Source organism: Panthera uncia, chromosome D4 (genome assembly GCF_023721935.1).
Source record: "Panthera uncia isolate 11264 chromosome D4, Puncia_PCG_1.0, whole genome shotgun sequence".
NCBI classification, from domain to species: Eukaryota; Metazoa; Chordata; class Mammalia; order Carnivora; family Felidae; genus Panthera; species Panthera uncia.
The window spans coordinates 89670548-89688633 of NC_064807.1; the positions used below are offsets into that span (position 1 = coordinate 89670548).

General features: G+C 60.9%; 1 protein-coding gene across 1 annotated transcript in view; it reads right to left on the reverse strand.

The window, feature by feature from the left end:
- Positions 1-18086, reverse strand: part of ADAMTS13 (ADAM metallopeptidase with thrombospondin type 1 motif 13) — a 32447-nt gene that overhangs the window by 782 nt on the left and 13579 nt on the right. Inside the window, exons 16-32 of the mRNA XM_049631167.1 lie at positions 16682-16808; positions 16135-16283; positions 15669-15789; positions 14878-14958; positions 13539-13720; positions 11714-11849; positions 11479-11608; positions 9699-9882; positions 8971-9091; positions 7416-7545; positions 7127-7306; positions 6276-6458; positions 3603-3807; positions 2678-2969; positions 2007-2153; positions 1495-1671; positions 320-495 (exon numbers count right to left, since the gene is read on the reverse strand). Coding sequence (XP_049487124.1) covers positions 320-495; positions 1495-1671; positions 2007-2153; positions 2678-2969; positions 3603-3807; positions 6276-6458; positions 7127-7306; positions 7416-7545; positions 8971-9091; positions 9699-9882; positions 11479-11608; positions 11714-11849; positions 13539-13720; positions 14878-14958; positions 15669-15789; positions 16135-16283; positions 16682-16808 — 2721 coding nt within the window. The remainder of the gene's footprint in view (positions 1-319; positions 496-1494; positions 1672-2006; positions 2154-2677; positions 2970-3602; positions 3808-6275; positions 6459-7126; positions 7307-7415; positions 7546-8970; positions 9092-9698; positions 9883-11478; positions 11609-11713; positions 11850-13538; positions 13721-14877; positions 14959-15668; positions 15790-16134; positions 16284-16681; positions 16809-18086) is intronic.

The window sequence follows — 18086 nt, forward strand, 5'->3', positions numbered from 1 at the left end:
AACACACAGACCTCATGGGAGGAGGGTTTGATCCACTCTTCTGGAAAAGTTATATCAGGATCTAAAATTATGCTTGAGTTCTGGGTTAACTCTCTACATCAGAAAAGGTCTTGTCTATTTCACTCCTGTGGGGCGCTCAGTAAACATCTGTTGGTGAGTAAGTGGAGGAAACTCTTCTCTCTCATTCTTTCACAAATGATTTTGAGGTTTGGGGGCAAAGTGGGTACAGCACCCCCAGTTCTCATCCCATCCCCAGGGACGGCTGTCTAGACTCGTAGCAAAAGTCAGCCCATTCTTGTCCCCATCCTGGTAGCCTTACCAAGATGTGGCTGGCATCAGTGCCCGTGCCCACGCTGGTGGCCAGGGCATGGATGGCAATGCGGGCCCGTGGAGCCACATTGATGAAGATGCGGCAGCCCCCCAGGTTCCTCCCACGTGGACTCATCGAGGGGCTCACAATTTTACCCCAGGGTCCAAAGAGCTGCATATCACACTCTGCAGAGGAGAGCAGGTGGATGGGCTGGGTGTGGGCCACTTCAGGACCTAGCAGCCCCAGGAAAGACCACTAATGCCAGAGGCCAGGGTGGCTCACAGCCAGGGGGCAGTGAAGGGGGGCAATATGGCGTTGTGGTCAAGATCGGGTCTCCGCCACAGAAGCCCTCGCCGAACCCCACCTGTACCACTTTCTGCTGTGAGACCCTAGGCGAAGGCGTTAAATGCTCTGAGCTTCAGTTCCCTCCTCTGTAAAGTGAAGGTGACTGTCACAAAGGCCATTGACATTAGGAGCCCACGGGAGCTCCGCCTGGCTGCGCCTCCTGCCTGTGCCCCTGGTGAGGCAAGAGCCCATGTGCGGGAGGGAGGCCAGGAAGAGAGGAGCCTGAGAAGGGGCGGCCCGCCCTTGAGCACTCAATGCCTGTGCTCAGGCACCAAAAAGCTACTCGCTGAGGGGTGGGGGGGGGGGGGGGGCAGGCAAATCCCCTGTAGAAGTGAAGCCTGGGGGGGCCAGAAACCTCTGGAGCTGGCTAGGGAAGCCACCTTCAGCCAGCTTGGGCTGTTGGGAGAGGGAAAGTCCCCTGAGACCTCCAAGAGGGCTACTGGAAGACACCAGTGGGGCCATGGGATGCCATCCTCTACCTGAGGGGGGTGTGTGTGTGTGTGTGTGTGTGTGTGTGCATGCGCGCTCATTCACACGTGCAAGCATGCACGCACACACCAGCTCTGTGGGGGCTGAGCAGAGAGGACACTGCACCAGAACAGGGCTGGGGGAAAGCTGCTCACAGAGGACCTTGAAGGGTCTTGAGGGACATGAGTGCCAGGGCAGCCACCCATGTGGCTGCAGGGGCCTAGCGAGGGAGGCACACAGCACACACACCAGGACCTCGTCCTGGCACAGGGAGCTGGTGGCGTCCTCCTCCATGACAGTCAGCCGCCGGTAGGTGGCACCCGCAGGGACGTGGGGGAGGCTCTGTTCCCCCCCACCCCCGCCCCCCATACCTCTGTGGGAGGCTCCTGGGGCAGGCTGGCTCCGGTACCGCAGCACAACTCCGCCTTCCGGCCGCTCACGGCGCTGCCTCACCAGGAGCGTGTTGGCTTTGGAGCTGAAAGTCACGTCCGACAGTTTCCCGCACATCTTCCTCCACGTGAGCCTGCCCCAAAGCAGCAACATGTCCCCTAGGAAGTGGCGGAGTGGTGAGGGTCCAGCACCCCCTGCTCTGGGCGGGCAGCACGACGGCCCTGGGGTAGACTGAGCTGTGGTCGGGTCCCAACCCTCCCACTTCCTGCCTTTGTGGCTCTAAGTCATCGGACACAGCCTCGGTTTCCTCATCTGCAGAACGGGGACAATCGCACGACAGGCTCGAGATGGCCATGATGATTATTGGGGCGGGGGGGGGGGGGGGGGGGAGGCACTTGGTGCATCCTGCTGGGAACGGGGCAGGCTGGAGTCCTGCTCACCGGTGCCCGAGGCCCCACACCAAGACCGGTGGTGCGTGCGGCCCCAGACGTACCAGTGCTGCAGTTGAGGGAACTCTCGAGGACTTGAACGGTCACCACCTCACCCAGGGGCCGCCCGATGGCCACTACACAGTCAGCCTGCCCTGGGCCTCGCATGTCAATGGTTCCTGCCGGCTCAAGGTGCTGCCGGCCACAGACGCCTGGAAAGGAGGCAGGAGCACAGGAGAACGGAGCTTCAGGGCGGGGCGTTCCCCGAAGGGAGGCCCGGGGTTTTCCACGCTGGGTAGGAGACTGAGAGGTAGGGTGGCTGACAGCCTCCTGGGCCCAGCTGGAAAAGCATTCTTAGGTCAGGGGAGGGGCTGCATGGGTGCAGGCAGGGCACAGAGCCGCTTCCGGATGCTCCAGTGAGAGGGAGGCAGTGTGGACAGCAGCACGTGGCCTTGAGTCCCACAGACCTGGGTCGGATCCCGTGAAACCTCAGGCTGAGGGTAAGGAAAGCGAGCTTGCACTCGGCCAGCAGAAGCAAAGTGGAAGGAGAGGGCCAGCCTGGAGCCCCACCTCCCAAGGCCACGCCTTCAGCCCCCGCCGCACCCAAGTGCTGCTTCGCAGGATGACCCCAGGAGGTCCCCACAAGGAGGCTGTCCCAGCTCTCCCAGCTGGGGACGGCTTTGCCCACCCCTCCCGCAGCCAGCCAGTGCCCAGACAGAAAGTTGAAGGACATAACTGGACTCAGCCGGGCTTTCCTGGGGCCCAGGCAGAAGCCCCTGAAGCCGGGGAACTGGGGAGAGGAGGTGGGCCTGGGGCCGGGGCCGCTCCGGAGAAGTGCCAGCAGTGGCTTCCTTGGGGGGCGCCGGGCTGGGGGTCCCCTGCCCAGCGCAGGGCCCAGCCCAGCAGCCCCGCACCGTGGCTGGCTTGGGCAAGTGCTGGCAGAAGTGGGCTGGCACCGGTGCCTGGGACCCGGGTCCAAGGCAGGCGTCGTGCCGGTGCTGGATGCCATCTCCGCAGGAGACAGAGCACTGCCAGGAGACAAGAGAGGGAGCTGAGGCTGACCTCGCCAGAGGGCGTCGAGGACAGCAGTGACCGCTGGCCAGGCATGATCCGATCTCACTTGTACACAGCCCGGGGGGCGAGCACACGTCTCCATTCCACAGGTGAGGAGACCGAGGCTCGGAGAGGTTACCTTGCCGGGTCACGGCACCAGCAACCCCCCTGCCCTCCTGCCCTGCACTGCACTCGTCTGAGCTCTCGTTTCCACCAGGACCCGACGCCCAGAGTCCTTGTGCCCAACGCAGGCTGTGGCTGTCTGCTTTGCCTCCTCTCCCCCGCCCGACCATGAGCGAGATCTTCCAGCAGGAGACCTAACCATATCTACCTTTGTCTTTCCACTACCTTGCGAGGTGACGGCACCAGAAAGGCAAGAACGGAGACCTGAGTCACCTTCCCCTTCGTGTCCTGGTGTCTCCAGACCTCGGTCCAGACCCGCCCCTCAGGTCTCCAGGCCTCGCTGTGTCTTCTGTCTCTAGATGCCCTGACTACTTCCTCCCGCCCCAGTCTCACCCTTCCTTTCAGGGGGTCACGATGAATCCAAGCCCCCAGGTCCCTGCGTATGAGGACCCTCGGCCGACACACGCCCCAGCTGCCGTGCTCACCTGTGTCCAGGTGCTGACACGCCACCGGTAGGCGCAGTCGGCGGTGATGCAGGGGATGCTGGCCTGTGGCCGTACCAAAGCTACACAGGCCGCCCCGTCCACCTCGACGTCCTGGCCTCGATCGAACTGCACACAGGCCACGGAGCGCGTGGCGGTGCCAAGGCCACAGCTGGCTGAGCATGGGCCAAGGGACACGATTTTCCACCTGTGAGGACAGAAGACCCCAGGGTGCAGCCCCGAGCCCAGGAAGGGTGGGCCCTTCCCGTCTAGGGCTCGCGGATCCTCAGTTATGCAAGTGACAGGGACGGGGGAAGAGACGCCCTTGGATAAGGGAGAACACATCCCAACGTCGGTCAGTCCTGCCCGTGTCGATTTGTGATTAGCCTCAGCACCGCCTTGGCACCACTGACATCTGGGGCCAACGGTTCCGTCGGATGCGGTGCAGGAGGTTCACTCCACCCACTCGCCAGATGCCAGTGGCAACCCCCCTTCCCTAGTCACGGCACTTAACGTGTGTCTGCACATCTGATTCGAAGGGGCACGGGCACCCCATGTTTATAGCAGCGCTATCGACAATAGCCAAAGGATGGAAAGAGCCCGAATGTCCACCGACAGGTGAATGGATAAAGATGTGATTTATATACACTTGCCGATGAAAAAGAATGGAATCTTGCCATTTGCAACAACGTGGATGGAACTGGAGGGTATTAGGCCAAGTGAAATAAGTCAGAGAAAGACAAATATCGTAGGGCTTCGCTCATCTGTGGAATTTGAGAAACTTAACAGATGAACATCGGGGAAGGGAAGCAAAAGTAAGATAAAAACAGAGAAGGAGGCAAACCACAAGAGACTCTTAAATACAGAGAACAAACTGAGGGTGGATGGGGATGGGAGATGCGGGGGGTGGGGAAAATGGGTGATGGGCATTGAGGAGGGCATTTGCTGGGATGAGCACTGGGTGTTATATGTAAGAAGTGAATCACAGGAATCTACTCCTGAAGCCAAGACTACACTGCATGTTAGCTAACTTGAGGATTAGAAGGAAAGGAAAGGAAAGGAAAGGAAAGGAAAGGAAAGGAAAGAAAAAAGAAAAGAGAAAAGAAGAGAAAAGAAAAGAAAAGAAAAGAAAAGAAAAGAAAAGAAAAGAAAAGAAAAGAAAAAGAAAAAGAAAAGAAAAGAGAACCAAGGCTGGGCTCCTGGATGGCTGAGTTGGTTAAGCGTCCGACTCTTGCTTCCCGCTCAGGTCGTGTTTTCACGGCTCATGAGTTTGAGCCCCTTAGCATTCTCTCTCTCCCTCTGTCTCTCTGCCCCTCCCCTGCTGTGCTCTCTCTGTCAAAATAAATAAAGAAAAACTTAAAGGAAAAAATGTGTCTAGACAATGCCACATTGGGAGGCGAAATCGCCCCCAGTTGGGAAACCGCTAAGCTGCGCAGACAGAGAAATCAACAGCGAAATCAACAGCGAAATCAACAGCAAAATAAACGCCAGGGCTTAGCACATGCTATGAAGAAGAGGGCAGAGCCGAGAGTCACGCGGTGGGCGGGCTGAGTGTGCCATTCTGGAGTGGTGCTCAGGGAGGACTCCCCACCTCTCTGCTGCAGTGCTTTGAGCAGAGCCCGGACGAAAGGCTATCCAGAGAAGACCCATTCTGGCAGCGGGAAGGTAGCCACAGAAGCCCTGAGGCAGGCGCCATCGGGGGAGTAGCCAGAGCTCAGGGGTGTGTGGAACTGCCATATAAATCCCAGATAAATTCCCATGCGAATGACTGGGCTGCGCGGCCAAGGGACTTCAGCACAAGCCAAGAGACACCGCTGTGGGTGGTAAGTGGACCATAAAGCCACGGTATTTAAAACACTCTGACACGGGGACGGGTGGGGGAATTACAAACAACAGAAGCCGACAGAAAGCCCTGACACAGATCCCAATGTACACAAGGATCTAGGACATGATAAAGGAGCCGTCGGGGGAAATTCAGTGACTGACGTGGAGAAATACAGTGTGCTCCCGACTTTGCGACAGACCCCAGATAGATGACGGGTGAGCTAAGCGTTTCAATTGGAACGAATTCTTATCCGTAACGGTGTATTTCTCTGAGGCCAAGGAGACCGATCTCGTGGTTTGTGGGTTCGAGCCCCGCGTCGGGCTCTGTGCCTACAGCTCAGAGCCTGCTTTGGATTCTGTGTCTCCCTTGCTCTCTGCCCCTCCCCCGCTCACACTCTGTCTCTCTCTCTCACTCCGTCTCTCTCTCAAAAATAAATAAGCGTTAAAAAAAAAAAAAAACAAAAACGCAGAGCTACAAAGAAGCAGCCGTGGAAGCAGGGCCAACAAGGTGACTGACTGCTCTTCCCCGTCAGGCTCCCACCCCACCCCTGGACCTCGTTGGCTGCAGCTACTCTGTCCTGTGCCCGGCAGGGACCAGCCGCGGACCCCGCGTCAATGCTGCCCCCTCCCGCTGAAGCCCCCCAGCCCTCCCCACACCCGCGCACCCCACGGGCAGGCCACCCGCGTTTTGTTGGAACGTCACCTCGGACACCTAGCGCAGCCTGCCAGGTGGTCCTGCTGCCCGAGCACCGTCTCCCGCCAGAGCCACCCTTTAAGCCCCACCGCGACCGGCCGGGCGTCCACACACTCCAGGACCTCGGGCTGCTTGCTGGACACCTGGGGGCTGCTGACCTGGGTGGGCAGGGCTCCGGGCCGCACGGCTCCTGCTGCTCCGGGCGAGGCAGCCCCAGGCACTGGCTATCTGGCAGGATCTCCTCGCCCTCGGGCCCCCCGTGGGCCCGTGCGCAATACAGGATCCTCTGTGCGACCCCTCCTCCACAGCTCACGCTGCAGGCTGCCAGCTTGTACTGCCACCTGGGGCAAACCGGAGTCAGGCGGCGCCCAGAGAAGCAGGTCCCATTTCCCCAGACCGGGAAGGGCCTGGCCAGGGCCTTTCTCCGAGGGTCACCTTCACATCCCCACAGAGAGGCCGGGCCCAGTGGACAGAAAACACGCGGGAGAGCCCATTCTGCACAACGCAAAGCTAAAGGCAAACCGACGTGTTCGAAGGGAAGTTGGGGGAGAGGCAGGGGACCCAAGGGAGCCTGCAAGGATATCTGTCTCTAGTAGGAACCCCAGCCCCCCACCGCGCCCGGCCGGCACTCCTAATCTTCCTTCCCCCCACGTTTGCCACATCCCCCCATCCGACTCTGTCTCCCATCTCCCCCCGCCCCTGGCGCCCGCTCCGGGAGGGCAGGGATGCTTGTCTGTCCGGCTCCCTGCTGGGTCCCTGCTGCCAGAACAGCACCTGGGCGTGGCAGGTGCTCAGGAAAGAGCAAGCGATAAACGAACCGTCAGCCACATGGGCCCACGGCATCCCAGACCCCGTGAGACAACACTCACACGCTCTAAACGTCCCCCCCCCACCCCACAGCCTTCCCGGACACCAGTGTGACCTGCTCCCGCAGGCGAGGGCACGGAGGGTCAGGGGCTTCCTGGAAGGCGACGCCTAGGACCACCCGTCTCCTTGGGAAGGGGCCCACCTGGCAGGGCAGGGCTCCGGACTGCAGTCCCGGATGGGGCGGGGCCTGGGCAGCGGCCAGCACTTGGAGTGAGGCAGGGGGATGGGGCGGCCGCGGTCCAGCCTCACGCAGCGGACAGCCAGTGGCACCTGCCCCCCTCCGCAGGTCACTGGGCACGGCGCCAGGGCTCGGGTCTCCCACCTGCAGTAACAGGCCAGCGTTCCCTAGGAGGCTACACACCAGGGTAAGACTCCTTCCTCCCCGGGGGACCCAGGCTGCCGCCCCCAGCACGGTCTCCACCCCCACTCACCAAACCGGGCACGGGGCAGCCTGGCAGACCTCCCGCCGGCTCCCAGGCTTGCTTCCCAGGTCACATAGCTCTTCCTGGACAGGGGTCCCCAGGACAGAGTCCACGCACACGAAATGCAGCTCCTTCAGGCCTGCAGGGAGGGAGCAGAGGCCCCGAGCCCCAAGAGGAGGATTCAGCCAGAACTACAGGTACCCAGGTCTCTGGAGACTCTAGCAGATAAGGCCTACGTGGGCTCCAGCCCTGCCTCTGCCACTTACCAGCTGGCCAAGTCACGTGTTCGAGTGACTTAACCTCTCTGAGCCTCGGGTTGTTCATCTGCCTAACGTGCAGGGATATTTATAAAGACTTAAAAATTTTTGTTAATGTTTCTTTTTGAAGGAGAGAGAGACAGAGAGAGAGAGACGACAGAGTGCAAGCGGGGGAGGGGCAGAGAGAGAGGGAGACACAGAATCCGAAGCAGGCTCCAGGCTCTGAGCTGTCAGAGCCCGACGCGGGGCTCGAACTCACGAACTGGGAGATCATCCCCTGAGCCGAAGTAGGACGCTTAACTGACTGTGCCAGCCAGGCCCCTCTAAAGATTTTTTTTTTTTTTAACATTTATTTATTTTTGAGACAGACAGAGACAGAGCATGAATGGGGGAGGGTCAGAGAGAGGGAGACACAGAATCGGAAACAGGCTCCAGGCTCCGAGTCGTCAGCACAGAGCCCGACGCGGGGCTCGAACCCACGGACCGCGAGATCGTGACCCGAGCCGAAGTCGGATGCTTCACCGACCGAGCCACCCAGGCGCCCCAAGATTTTTAAAGCACAGATACAAAGTGCCTGGCACATAGTAGGTCCAGAATAGCTATATGAGAATCTCTTAATGCGTTTCTGATGACGATGTTATCGGGGCTGGTTTCCTTGAATCTCTCCTTTAGGAGCATCCTCAAAAGAAATCTCTGGTCTTGGTTGTACATGTGCTGAAGTTTCACGAAGCAAGTGGTTAGCGTTTTGGTTTAAGAACGTGGCATATCTTAGAATTTTCTTCTGGTGTGGCTGCCAGGAAGCTCAGAGCTAAGTTTGGGGCCCTCCTCTCACTGCTTTTCCACACCTTAAGAAATACATTTGGGTGCCAGTGTTGCTGGGTTTTATCATCTTTTCCTATCTTTCAGGCAATCAATGAACACATTTACATGACTGTCCGCACTTTGCCCCGGTCCCCTTGTGTATTATGTTACATTCTCGTGTAGTCTGGATTCTCTGTAAGCCCACCCAAATGCTTCTAGAACTAGGTAAGATGCGGGGCGCCTGGGGGGCTCGGTCGGTTGGGCGTCCGACTTCGGCTCAGGTCATGATCTCACAGCTCGTGAGTTCGAGCCCCATGTCAGGCTCTGTGCTGACCGCTCAGAGCCTGGAGCCTGCTTTGGATTCTGTGTCTCCCTTTCTCTTTGCCCCTCCCCACTCACACTCTGTCTCTCTCTTGCTCTCAAAAATAAATAAACATTAAAAAAAAAAAATAACTACACAAAATGTAGACAGGTAAGAGTTAGCTAATGAGCCCTGGGGGCCTTACCTCGACTGCAGGAGACAGAGCACGGCCCCGCCAGGGGGGTCCACACGTGTGCGGCACGGGCCCCCGGCCTGGCAGGGCCCGGTGGGGATGTGGCCTCCTCCTCTAGAGACCGGGGGTCTGTCTGCAGGGAACAGGGAACGAGCTGCTGGGTCTGGGTTTCACCCTCTCGATCCCTGGGCACCTGGCCTCCAGCCGTGCCAATCTCTTCAGGAGCGAGCAGAAGCGGTCAGCAGCACCCCCAAAGGCTGCCCCTCCCTGCCGCTCCTTTCTGGGGAGATGTACTTCTGGCTGCCAGAGGAAGCCCTCAGCCCACACCCACCTTGGCCTCTGTATCACCGTAGGGCAGGGCTGAGGCTGGGGCTCGGGAGCCAGATTTGCAGGCGCCCTTGACCCCGCAGCCCCCACCAGTCTGGAGGGGACAGGCTTGGCTTGTCTGAAAGCAACGCCCGTCAGCCAGGGCCCCAGGACGCAGGCAGGAGTGTCTGTGCTGCAGGGAACTGGCAGCATTCTAACAGGGTCTAGGCTTCATCCTGGCTTGCCGGCCGCAGCGGGGCTTTCTGGTTGGTCCCGAGCCTTTCCCCTAAGTTTTCCCTCTGACCGGGGTCGGGGGATCCTGCGCACAGCAGGACTGCGGAGGGACAACCTCTGCGCTCCGGCCAGGAGGCGGATGGTAACCAGCGCTCCCCGTTCTCTGGCCAGAGAAGCACCCAATAGCCCAGGGCACTCACGTGGCCCTGTGCCGGAGGACATGCCGTGGCCACACACGGCTCGAGGGCGGGCAGCTTCTCGTCCGTGGAGCAGGGCCCGGCTGTGGCCAGCACGTCCGGGCCACCTGCCCCGTGCACACACGTCCCGTTGTGCGAAGCCAGGTGGGCCTCACAGGCTGATGAGCACGCGTCCGACTCCTGGCGCCTGAGGAGGATGCGGGACTCACATCAGGCCCTGTCCCTGCCGTTGGGCCACAGGTACAGCCCAGCCCCTGGGGCAGGAGGCAGCGAGCCTGCGCCCCAGGATCCGAGAGCTCAGAGAGGCACCACGGAGCAAAACCCGGAGGCCTCTCCCTGCAGCGCGGGACGAGCGGCTGCCGGCATCCACGGTGACACGGCCCTCACCCTCCTGCCTTCCAGAGAGGACAGCGGGCCTCCGTCCACGTTATAATATCACTGCTGTGACAGAATCGGGTCACCCAGATCGGGGATGGCCGCTGCGTCCCGTGTGCGTGCGAACCCTGACAGGTGGCGTCAGGCCCGCGGCGCCGTGTTGAGGATTCGGAGGCAGGCGTGGGCCTCGGTGGGACAGGGGGGTGGTTCCTACGACTGCCACGGATGGGAGAGGGAAAAAGGAGCCCAAGCCACGCGTGGGCCACCAGTGACCTAGGCCAACCCCCTCGCCGCCGGACAAGCAACAAAACCGGGGCCCCGAGAGGGAAGGGACTTGCCCTGGTCACCCACCCAGCATATGGCACATCAGAATAAGCCAGCTTGGACGCTGAAGGGATGGGGGGAAGGGGTGCCGTGTGCAGACAATGATAGCAGTGACAAAGTGACCCTTATTGCTTTCCATCTGTGGCTTCATCACTTGGTCCTCACAGCCCCTCCATGAGCAGGGACCCGGGGGTTCAGAGAGGGAAATGGCCAGCCCAGGGTCTCTTGGATGGCAATTCTGAAGCTGGCCACTCCGGGCCGCCCCCGCCTCTCACTCAGGAGGGTGGGGCCCAGCCAGAGTCCTGGGGAAGACGGGGCACTCTGGAAGGGTAGGGCTCGGTGCAGGGACAAGCCCTGCCAGGCAGACGGTGCCCCCGCCTCCCCTGCCTCCCCGCGCTCACCTGCCGGGGCCAGGCTGGGGGGGGGTTGCGGGTTTCCGGCACTGCCGGCTGCAGGGCCAAGGCTCGGCACCGGGCAGGGGGCAGCGTCCTCGGGAGGCTGCCCTGGGCCTCCACGAAACGCACCGCCCTCTCCCACGTGCGCCCAAGTCTCCAGTGGCCCAGCTGAGGCGGGGAGGAACAGAGCCGCGGGGGCTCCGGCTCCCGGAGGACCGGCCCAGGAGAGGCGGTGGGAGACAAGGCGGGCCTGTCCAGCCACCTGAGCCTCGGGACAGCTGGGTAAAAGTGCCAGCCCGGCACCCGACAGGGACAGCCTGGTCCCTCGCGATACGCTCCTGCCAACGGTGCGTGCCAGCTGCTTTCCGCCGTCACCTCTCTGAACCTCACCTCCTCCCTCCCGGGGAGGCGACCACCTCCACCCTGCGGCGAGCTCAGAGCGGGTGCACGCTGCCCTTAGACGAGGTGCAGCGGGAATGGGTCACACTAGGCTGACCCTGGCACCCGCCTGGGCCCAAATCTCGGTGTCCTCGCCTGCGGGACGGGGGCACTGACACAACCCACCTCCCAGGGCAGTGTCCGGGACGGCACAAGAACACGCCTGGAAGCGGCCTCACCGAGCCCAAGCTACGTGGACCCCGCGGCCAGCAAGAGCCCGGGGGCCACTGCCGGGCGCAGAGAGCACTCACTCTGGGGGGCAGGGCCCGGGGGCGCAGGACTCCGGCCACGCTGCCGGCCGCTGGCTCCCTTCGCACCGGGCAGCCTCCGCCCACTCGTTCCCGGCCCGGTCCAGACAGCTGTAGGTCACCCAGCGCAGCCCTGGGGTCGGGGGGGGGGGGGGGGAGAAGGGGGAGGCTGAGCGGCTGAGCCACCTCGCCGCAGGGGGCGGATGGTGCTCCAGGCCAGCCCCACCCCGGGCCTCACCTGCCCCACAGCTCACGGAGCAGGACCCCCGCACGGCGGCCCACGCCCAGGCCTGTGGCTGCTTCGGCTGGAAGTAGGTGAAGGTGATGTCTGGGCGCGCAAGGTCACCATACTCCTCCCCATAGCGCCTGTAAACCTGCGTGAGACAGACAGGGGCCGGGCTGGCCCCCCCCCCCCCCCGCGAGGTTCTAACACCTGTCCCCGAGATGCCTCATTTGGCCACTCAGCACCGGCACCGTGTTGTTTGTTAAAACCCGCCTGGCGGGTCCTGCCTCAGCGGCGCTCTCTCGCGCTCTCTCTCGCTCTCTCTCTCTCTCTCTCTCTCTCTCTCTCTCGAGTGGCCCAGGAATCTGTATTTTTACCCACAGAGTAAAGGGTGCAGACACAGCTGCCAGGCGGCCACATCTGGAACAGTGTTCCCGGGGGGGTTGGAGCTGGGGGCCGAACCGGGCTGTACGAGGAGGCAGGGAAGGAGTGAACGGCTTACCAGGAGGCTCCTTCCAGCCTGGCTTGCACTCTGGGGAGCCCCCGGCTGTCTCCCCCCGCGGTGGGGGCAGAGGCGGGGCTGCCAGACCAAAGCCAAGGGCCGCCAAGCCTCGGACCCCTCCCTGAGGGTTCTCAGGGCTATTTCAACACACGCTAACTTGCATCCACCCCTCCAGGCGCCTTCCTCGGCAAAGCACACGTGGGGACACGTGCAGAGGAGCTCGTGCGTGGAGGATGAGCCCGAAGCCCGTGCTCCCGTGTGCCTCTGTCCCCAGCACAAAGACCCCACATCCACTCGGTGCCAGCGACTGCTGCCCATGCTGCCGGGCGCGTGTGTCCCCTAACCCCGGGAGGCGGGACGGCAGCCTGCTGCCCATTCTACAGGAGAACACTGAGGCACAGGGCGGTGGCATACACAGGCGGCAAGGGCAGGGGGAGAACCTAGCAGCCTCTGCGGAGGACAGCGTGGCTTGGGAGAACATTCAGCTTGCAGGCCTGGCCCTGTGCCCGTCCCTCTGTCCCACGGCTCCCGGGGGGTCTCACTTTCCCTCGATTAGGGTGGGGCGTGCCCATCCTCTGGCACCTTCAACATCCAAGCCAGCAAGCCCTTTAGCAGCGGCCACCTTTCAGGACGTGCCCCCACCTCGTTTTTGACAAACGCATCTTGACAAAACTTCGTAACGTAGGCATGCCTGGCCCCATTTCACGGGTGGGGAAATTTAGGCTTAGGAAAGTTCGTGCCCTTGCCCAAGCTCTTGGAGAGCCGGGATTCAAACTCCAGTCCGTCGGAGTCCCAGGGCCTGGACCCTTCACCTCTGGGTCACCCTGCATCCGGCTCCTGGGCTGACGCGGCTCCAGGAGGGATGCCCCCACAGTGGGTCTCTAATCAGGGCATCACCGACGGTCTCGCTCCCCATGCCCTCCTCGGGCCAGGTCCGACACAGGCCTGATCCCCACTGCACCTGATGGCCCTGCATAGAGCCCCCTCTGCACCCTCCCTCCCCAACCCCCAAGTCCCCGGGGGGAAGCCCCCACTCTTCCCGTGGCCAGCAAGACCCCTGCAGATCTGTCCTGCCTCCTTGCCTGGGGTGGGGGGGGGGGTGTCCCTTCCGTCATCCCTCCTAGTTACCCATCCTGGGCACACATTGTTCCTCAAGGCGCGTTCGTCACTCCCTGCTTGGCCCGGCCAGCTCATCTCTGACCTCAGCAGCACAGCCCTCTCCTGGGGAAGCCCCCGACCCCTGCACGCCCACTCTCAGAACGCCAGGGACCCCGTGGGCTGGCTGCTGAGCGGTACCAGGAGGAGGCCCCACCGACCCCCCCAGGCCCTCCTGGTCACCTGGATCTCCACGTCTTCCCGAGTGGGTCCCCAGATGCGGATCTCCTCCAGGTGAGGCAGCCGGTCCTCGGTGAGGGTCACTCTGTACTCGACACGGCTGTCCTCCAGGAGGGAGGGGTAGGTGGTGCTGGGAGAGATGCTAGAGCTCCCGGCCACGACGTAGCGCCCTCCGATCCGCACCGCTGTGGGAGATCCAGGCTGTCAGCAGGGGGAGCGCCACCCCACCCCAGCCCCGCGGCAGGTGGCCACCAGCCCTCACGGAAGGGGTCCCGGTTTAAGGAATGGGGTGGTGGCAACCACGGGACGTGATCTCTGCTGCCACATCTGTAGCCTCCCCGCCAGGGTCCCAGCCCTCCCTGGGGAGCCCATCTGCCTGGCGCCTCGGTGGGTCAGGCGGTCTCTGCAGCCGGCAAGGCACAGCCTCCCAGGTGTGCACAGGCATCTGACCACAGAGAGCGTCCCCACGGGGCACCTGGGGGGGGGGGGTCCGTTAGTTGAGTGTCCAGCTCTTGGCTTCGGCTCGGGTCGTGATCTCACGGTTCGTGAGTTTGAGCCCTGTGTCAGGCTCTGTGCTGACAGCGTCCCCGTGTCGGTGGCTCTGCGCCTCTGCCCAGAACCTGGTGAGCACTGTGGACCTGCCGTCTCACCAGGCGCGCTCACGTGGAGCTCTCCAGGCAGCTTCAGGGCCCCAAGGACCCCCAAGCGCCCCCACTCCGGATTCCAAGGACGGGTGTGGGTGTAGGCGCCCTCGAAATCAAGAACCACCGTGGCATCGGGTAGTAATGCAACTGGTCCAAAGACAGACGTGGCCTTTGCCCTGGGCTTCCAGGCAGAAACTTGCGTCACACCTGACAGCTGTATCTTTGTTTAAGGCGGGGGCTGGCCAAGCCGGCAAGACCAAAGACGCGATTTAGACAGCAGCTCTGAGTCAACCGCCTCAGCGAGCCCAGAGATGGAGACCATCCGCGTGAGGAACCGGTCCGCCGGTCAGGCCTCCCGTCTACATGATGAAGCCCTAATTCAAACTGGACGCTGAACCCCGGTGAGCTCCCTGGGTTGGCACTACTCGGTGCATGTTGTCACGCTTCGGTGCTGGACACGGGACCCTCCCGGGTTCTGCCCTAGGCGTCTTTTGCTCTGGCTTTATTGTCTAAGCCATAACCGCGGGTATAAAAGCTCTCCAACTTCTGGGGATCCTTCTAGTGACAGATCCACCCTGGCAGTGGTCAGGGAACCCCCTGAACTTGTAGCTGGCATCCGAAGTGAGGGCATCTTGGGGTCTGTGCCTCGCCGTTCGCAGTCTGGCTAACTCTGGGTGAGTGCCCTCTGCCCAGCTCACCCAAGTGTGTGAAGAGAGGTCTCCGGTTGGCGACGTATATGCTGGTCAGGTTGCGGGTAACCGTCAGGAACGTGACATACTCTAGAAGGAAGCAGGGGAGGGTGGGTGGTCCCAGGTCACTTACATCGCAAAGGGAGCAAATTTCAGGTGTACAGGAAAAAGAGCCTCAGCCCCGAAAGCTACCAATACAATGGGGCTGCCTCGGGCAGTAGGGGGCCCCCTGTCACCCCTCGGACAGTAGAGAGTCCCCTGTCACCCCTCGGGCTGTAGAGAGCCCCGTGTCACCAGGGGCCAATCAAAGCCACGCTGGGCGGCCACCCTCCAGGGTGCTGCCCCGGCCAGGAGGAGGGACTGAATCCAAGGTTCTGGCCTCAGCGTGTGACCCGCCACAGGGAGGTGGGACTCAACTTCTCAGCTGACCTTCTAAGCGCCCACTTTGCAAATGACTTGACCTCCTTTATAAACAGATCACAGCCAAGGGGTTCCCAAGTATAACATCCCTTCTGATGGGATTCCTTGGGTAGGAAGGGCCAGGCCGGCCTCCCACAGACCGCCCAGTATCCGGGTTTTATCTGCATCACAGCTACCGTGAGCAGTCATTCCCAAAACTCCACTGCCCCCGGCGGCGGCGGCCTCATCAGACTCCGAGCTGGGTGGGGAGGCTGGCGAGGTGGAGGGCAGAGGCCGAGGCCCACGAGGAGGGTCCGGGGCTCACTGCCAAGGCTCTGAGCTGCAGGTGTCTCTTGGAGGCTGGCGGGGGCCCGGCCATCCACCCCGAGGGAAGCCCCTACCTCTGGCCCTTCCGGCCGTGAAAGAGCCGTTGCGGGGGCTGCACGTGCTGTTGTCCCCTCCACACACCTGGCACGCGTCTCGCACCTGCTGGGAGTCCATCCTGCCGTCACAGCCGAATGTCTGTGCAAAGAGCAGTGGCAGGTGACGCCTGTCCCCACCGACCCCACTGCTCTGAGGCCCTGGGATTCACACGACAAACTCGAGGCGTTTTGCAGCATCTGACCTCCATGCAGGAAGCAGGCATAAGTGACTCCCCCAAGGTCACAGAGGAGCTCTCGACCCCCTGCTGACTCCAAGGTCAGTTCAGTGCCCTAGCATCACCCCATGCGGACTCCGCAGCAGCTTCACAAGGACCGCGCCCGCAGACCGGGCCCTCTCCGAGCCCCTTAGCATCTGGCTTCCGACGTGACTGGCCGCAGGGCCACAGCGGGTGGGAGGGTACCTCCGCTGCCCGCACACGCGTACCCTGCAGCTGCCCGACACGCACAGGCTCAGGGTCCCGTCCTCCCGCCGACCACTTGGCACACACCGGGTCCCATCCAGGAAACCGTCCCCACGCCTCACAATGAAGGTCTCGCCGACGGCTCGGCACATGTGTCTGCACAGAGCGTCCCCTGGGAAGGTGGAGAGACAGAGAACCCTGACGCGAGGGTGACCGGGAGCTGGGAAGGCGGTGACCCTGCAGAGCACAGCCCAGGTGGGCCTGCCCTTGTCAGGGCCACCTCACTTCATCCTCCGGGTTTGGGGCCAGGGCCCCGCCTCCTGAGGCAGCGATCACAATCACGACGTAACGCTTGTTACCGAATCGAGCCGAGGAGCCCCCTTGGTGCTTCCCGGTGTCTCACTGAATCCTTCCAACACCCGAGCAGGGAGACCCTACTCTTATTTCCATTTTACAGATGGGAACACCGAGACTCAGGCCCCTTAGCAAGGGGGCTGAGCCAGGACGCGATACAGAGCCTGAGTCCGAACCCTGCTCTCAACAGCATCAGGGTGATGGGGGCCAGCCCACCTTGACTGTACTGCTCAGCGGAGCCCCAGCGGTAGAAGGAGGCGTGGCCTGGGGACAGGTGCAGCGGTTTCCTGTCCGTCCGGGAGCACTGCTCAGACATGAAGTCCAGCTGGGTCTTCTCACAGGCCTGGCCGGGAGGAGGCAGAGAACAGGCACAGGAGGGGCCCTGGGATGGGGGGCCTGGGGACGGGGGATCTAGGACAGGAGCCTCTGCCACCGGGGACAGCAAGGCACCCCGCGGCACGAGGGCCACGGTGTGGCTTTGAGCCCGCTCCTGGCTGCGCTGCGGTTCCCCGCTCTAGAAAGCAGGGGAGCCAAGAGCCTTTCTCTGCTGAGGAGAGAATCCCGGAGAATCTGCAAGGACACAGGGCAGGGCCTACCAGCCAGCAACAAAGAAAGAAAGAGCACTGCTCGCCTGCTCCCCTCCCTGAGCCCGTGCTCCAGGTGAGGACTCTGCCCTCCAGGTCTGGGGAGGCCCATGACTGCCTGGGGAAAGTGGGAGGGAAGGCCTCGCCACGTGCACATCTTGACACAACGTCAAAGGAGCCATCCGAGCGCTTCGCACCGAGGGTACCGGCCATGATCAAAGAACACCGGCAACAGGGGCGCCCGGGTGGCTCAGTCAGTCGAGCGTCTGATTCTGGATTTCGGTTCAGGTCATGATCTTGTGGTTTGTGAGTTTGAGCCCTCAACCCTGACAGTGTGGAGCCTGCTTGGGAGTCTCTCTCTCCCTCTCTCTCTGCCCCTCCCCGGCTCGCTCTCTGCTCTCTCTCTAAAAGTAGAAAAAGAAAGAAAGAAAGAAAGAAAGAAAGAGAGAAAGAAAGAAAGAAAGAAAGGCAAAAGAAAGAAAGGCAAAAGAAAGAAAAGAAAGAAAAAAGGAAAGAAAGAAAGAAAGAAAGGCAAAAGAAAGAAAGGCAAAAGAAAGAAAGGCAAAAGAAAGAAAAAAGAAAGAAAGAAAGAAAGGCAAAAGAAAGAAAGGCAAAAGAAAGAAAGAAAAAAAGAAAGAAAGAAAGGCAAAAGAAAGAAAAGAAAGAAAAAAGAAAGAAAGGCAAAAGAAAGAAAGGCAAAAGAAAGAAAAAAGAAAGAAAGAAAGAAAGGCAAAAGAAAGAAAGGCAAAAGAAAGAAAGAAAGAAAGGTAAAAGAAAGAAAGGCAAAAGAAAGAAAGAAAGAAAGAAAAAAAGAAAGAAAGAAAGGCAAAAGAAAGAAAAAAGAAAGAAAGAAAGGCAAAAGAAAGAAAGAAAAAGAAAGAAAGAAAGAAAGGCAAAAGAAAGGCAAAAGAAAGAAAAAGAAAGAAAGAAAGAAAGAAAGGCAAAAGAAAGGCAAAAGAAAGAAAAGAAAGAAAGAAAGGCAAAAGAAAGAAAAGAAAGAAAAAAGGAAAGAAAGAAAGAAAGGCAAAAGAAAGAAA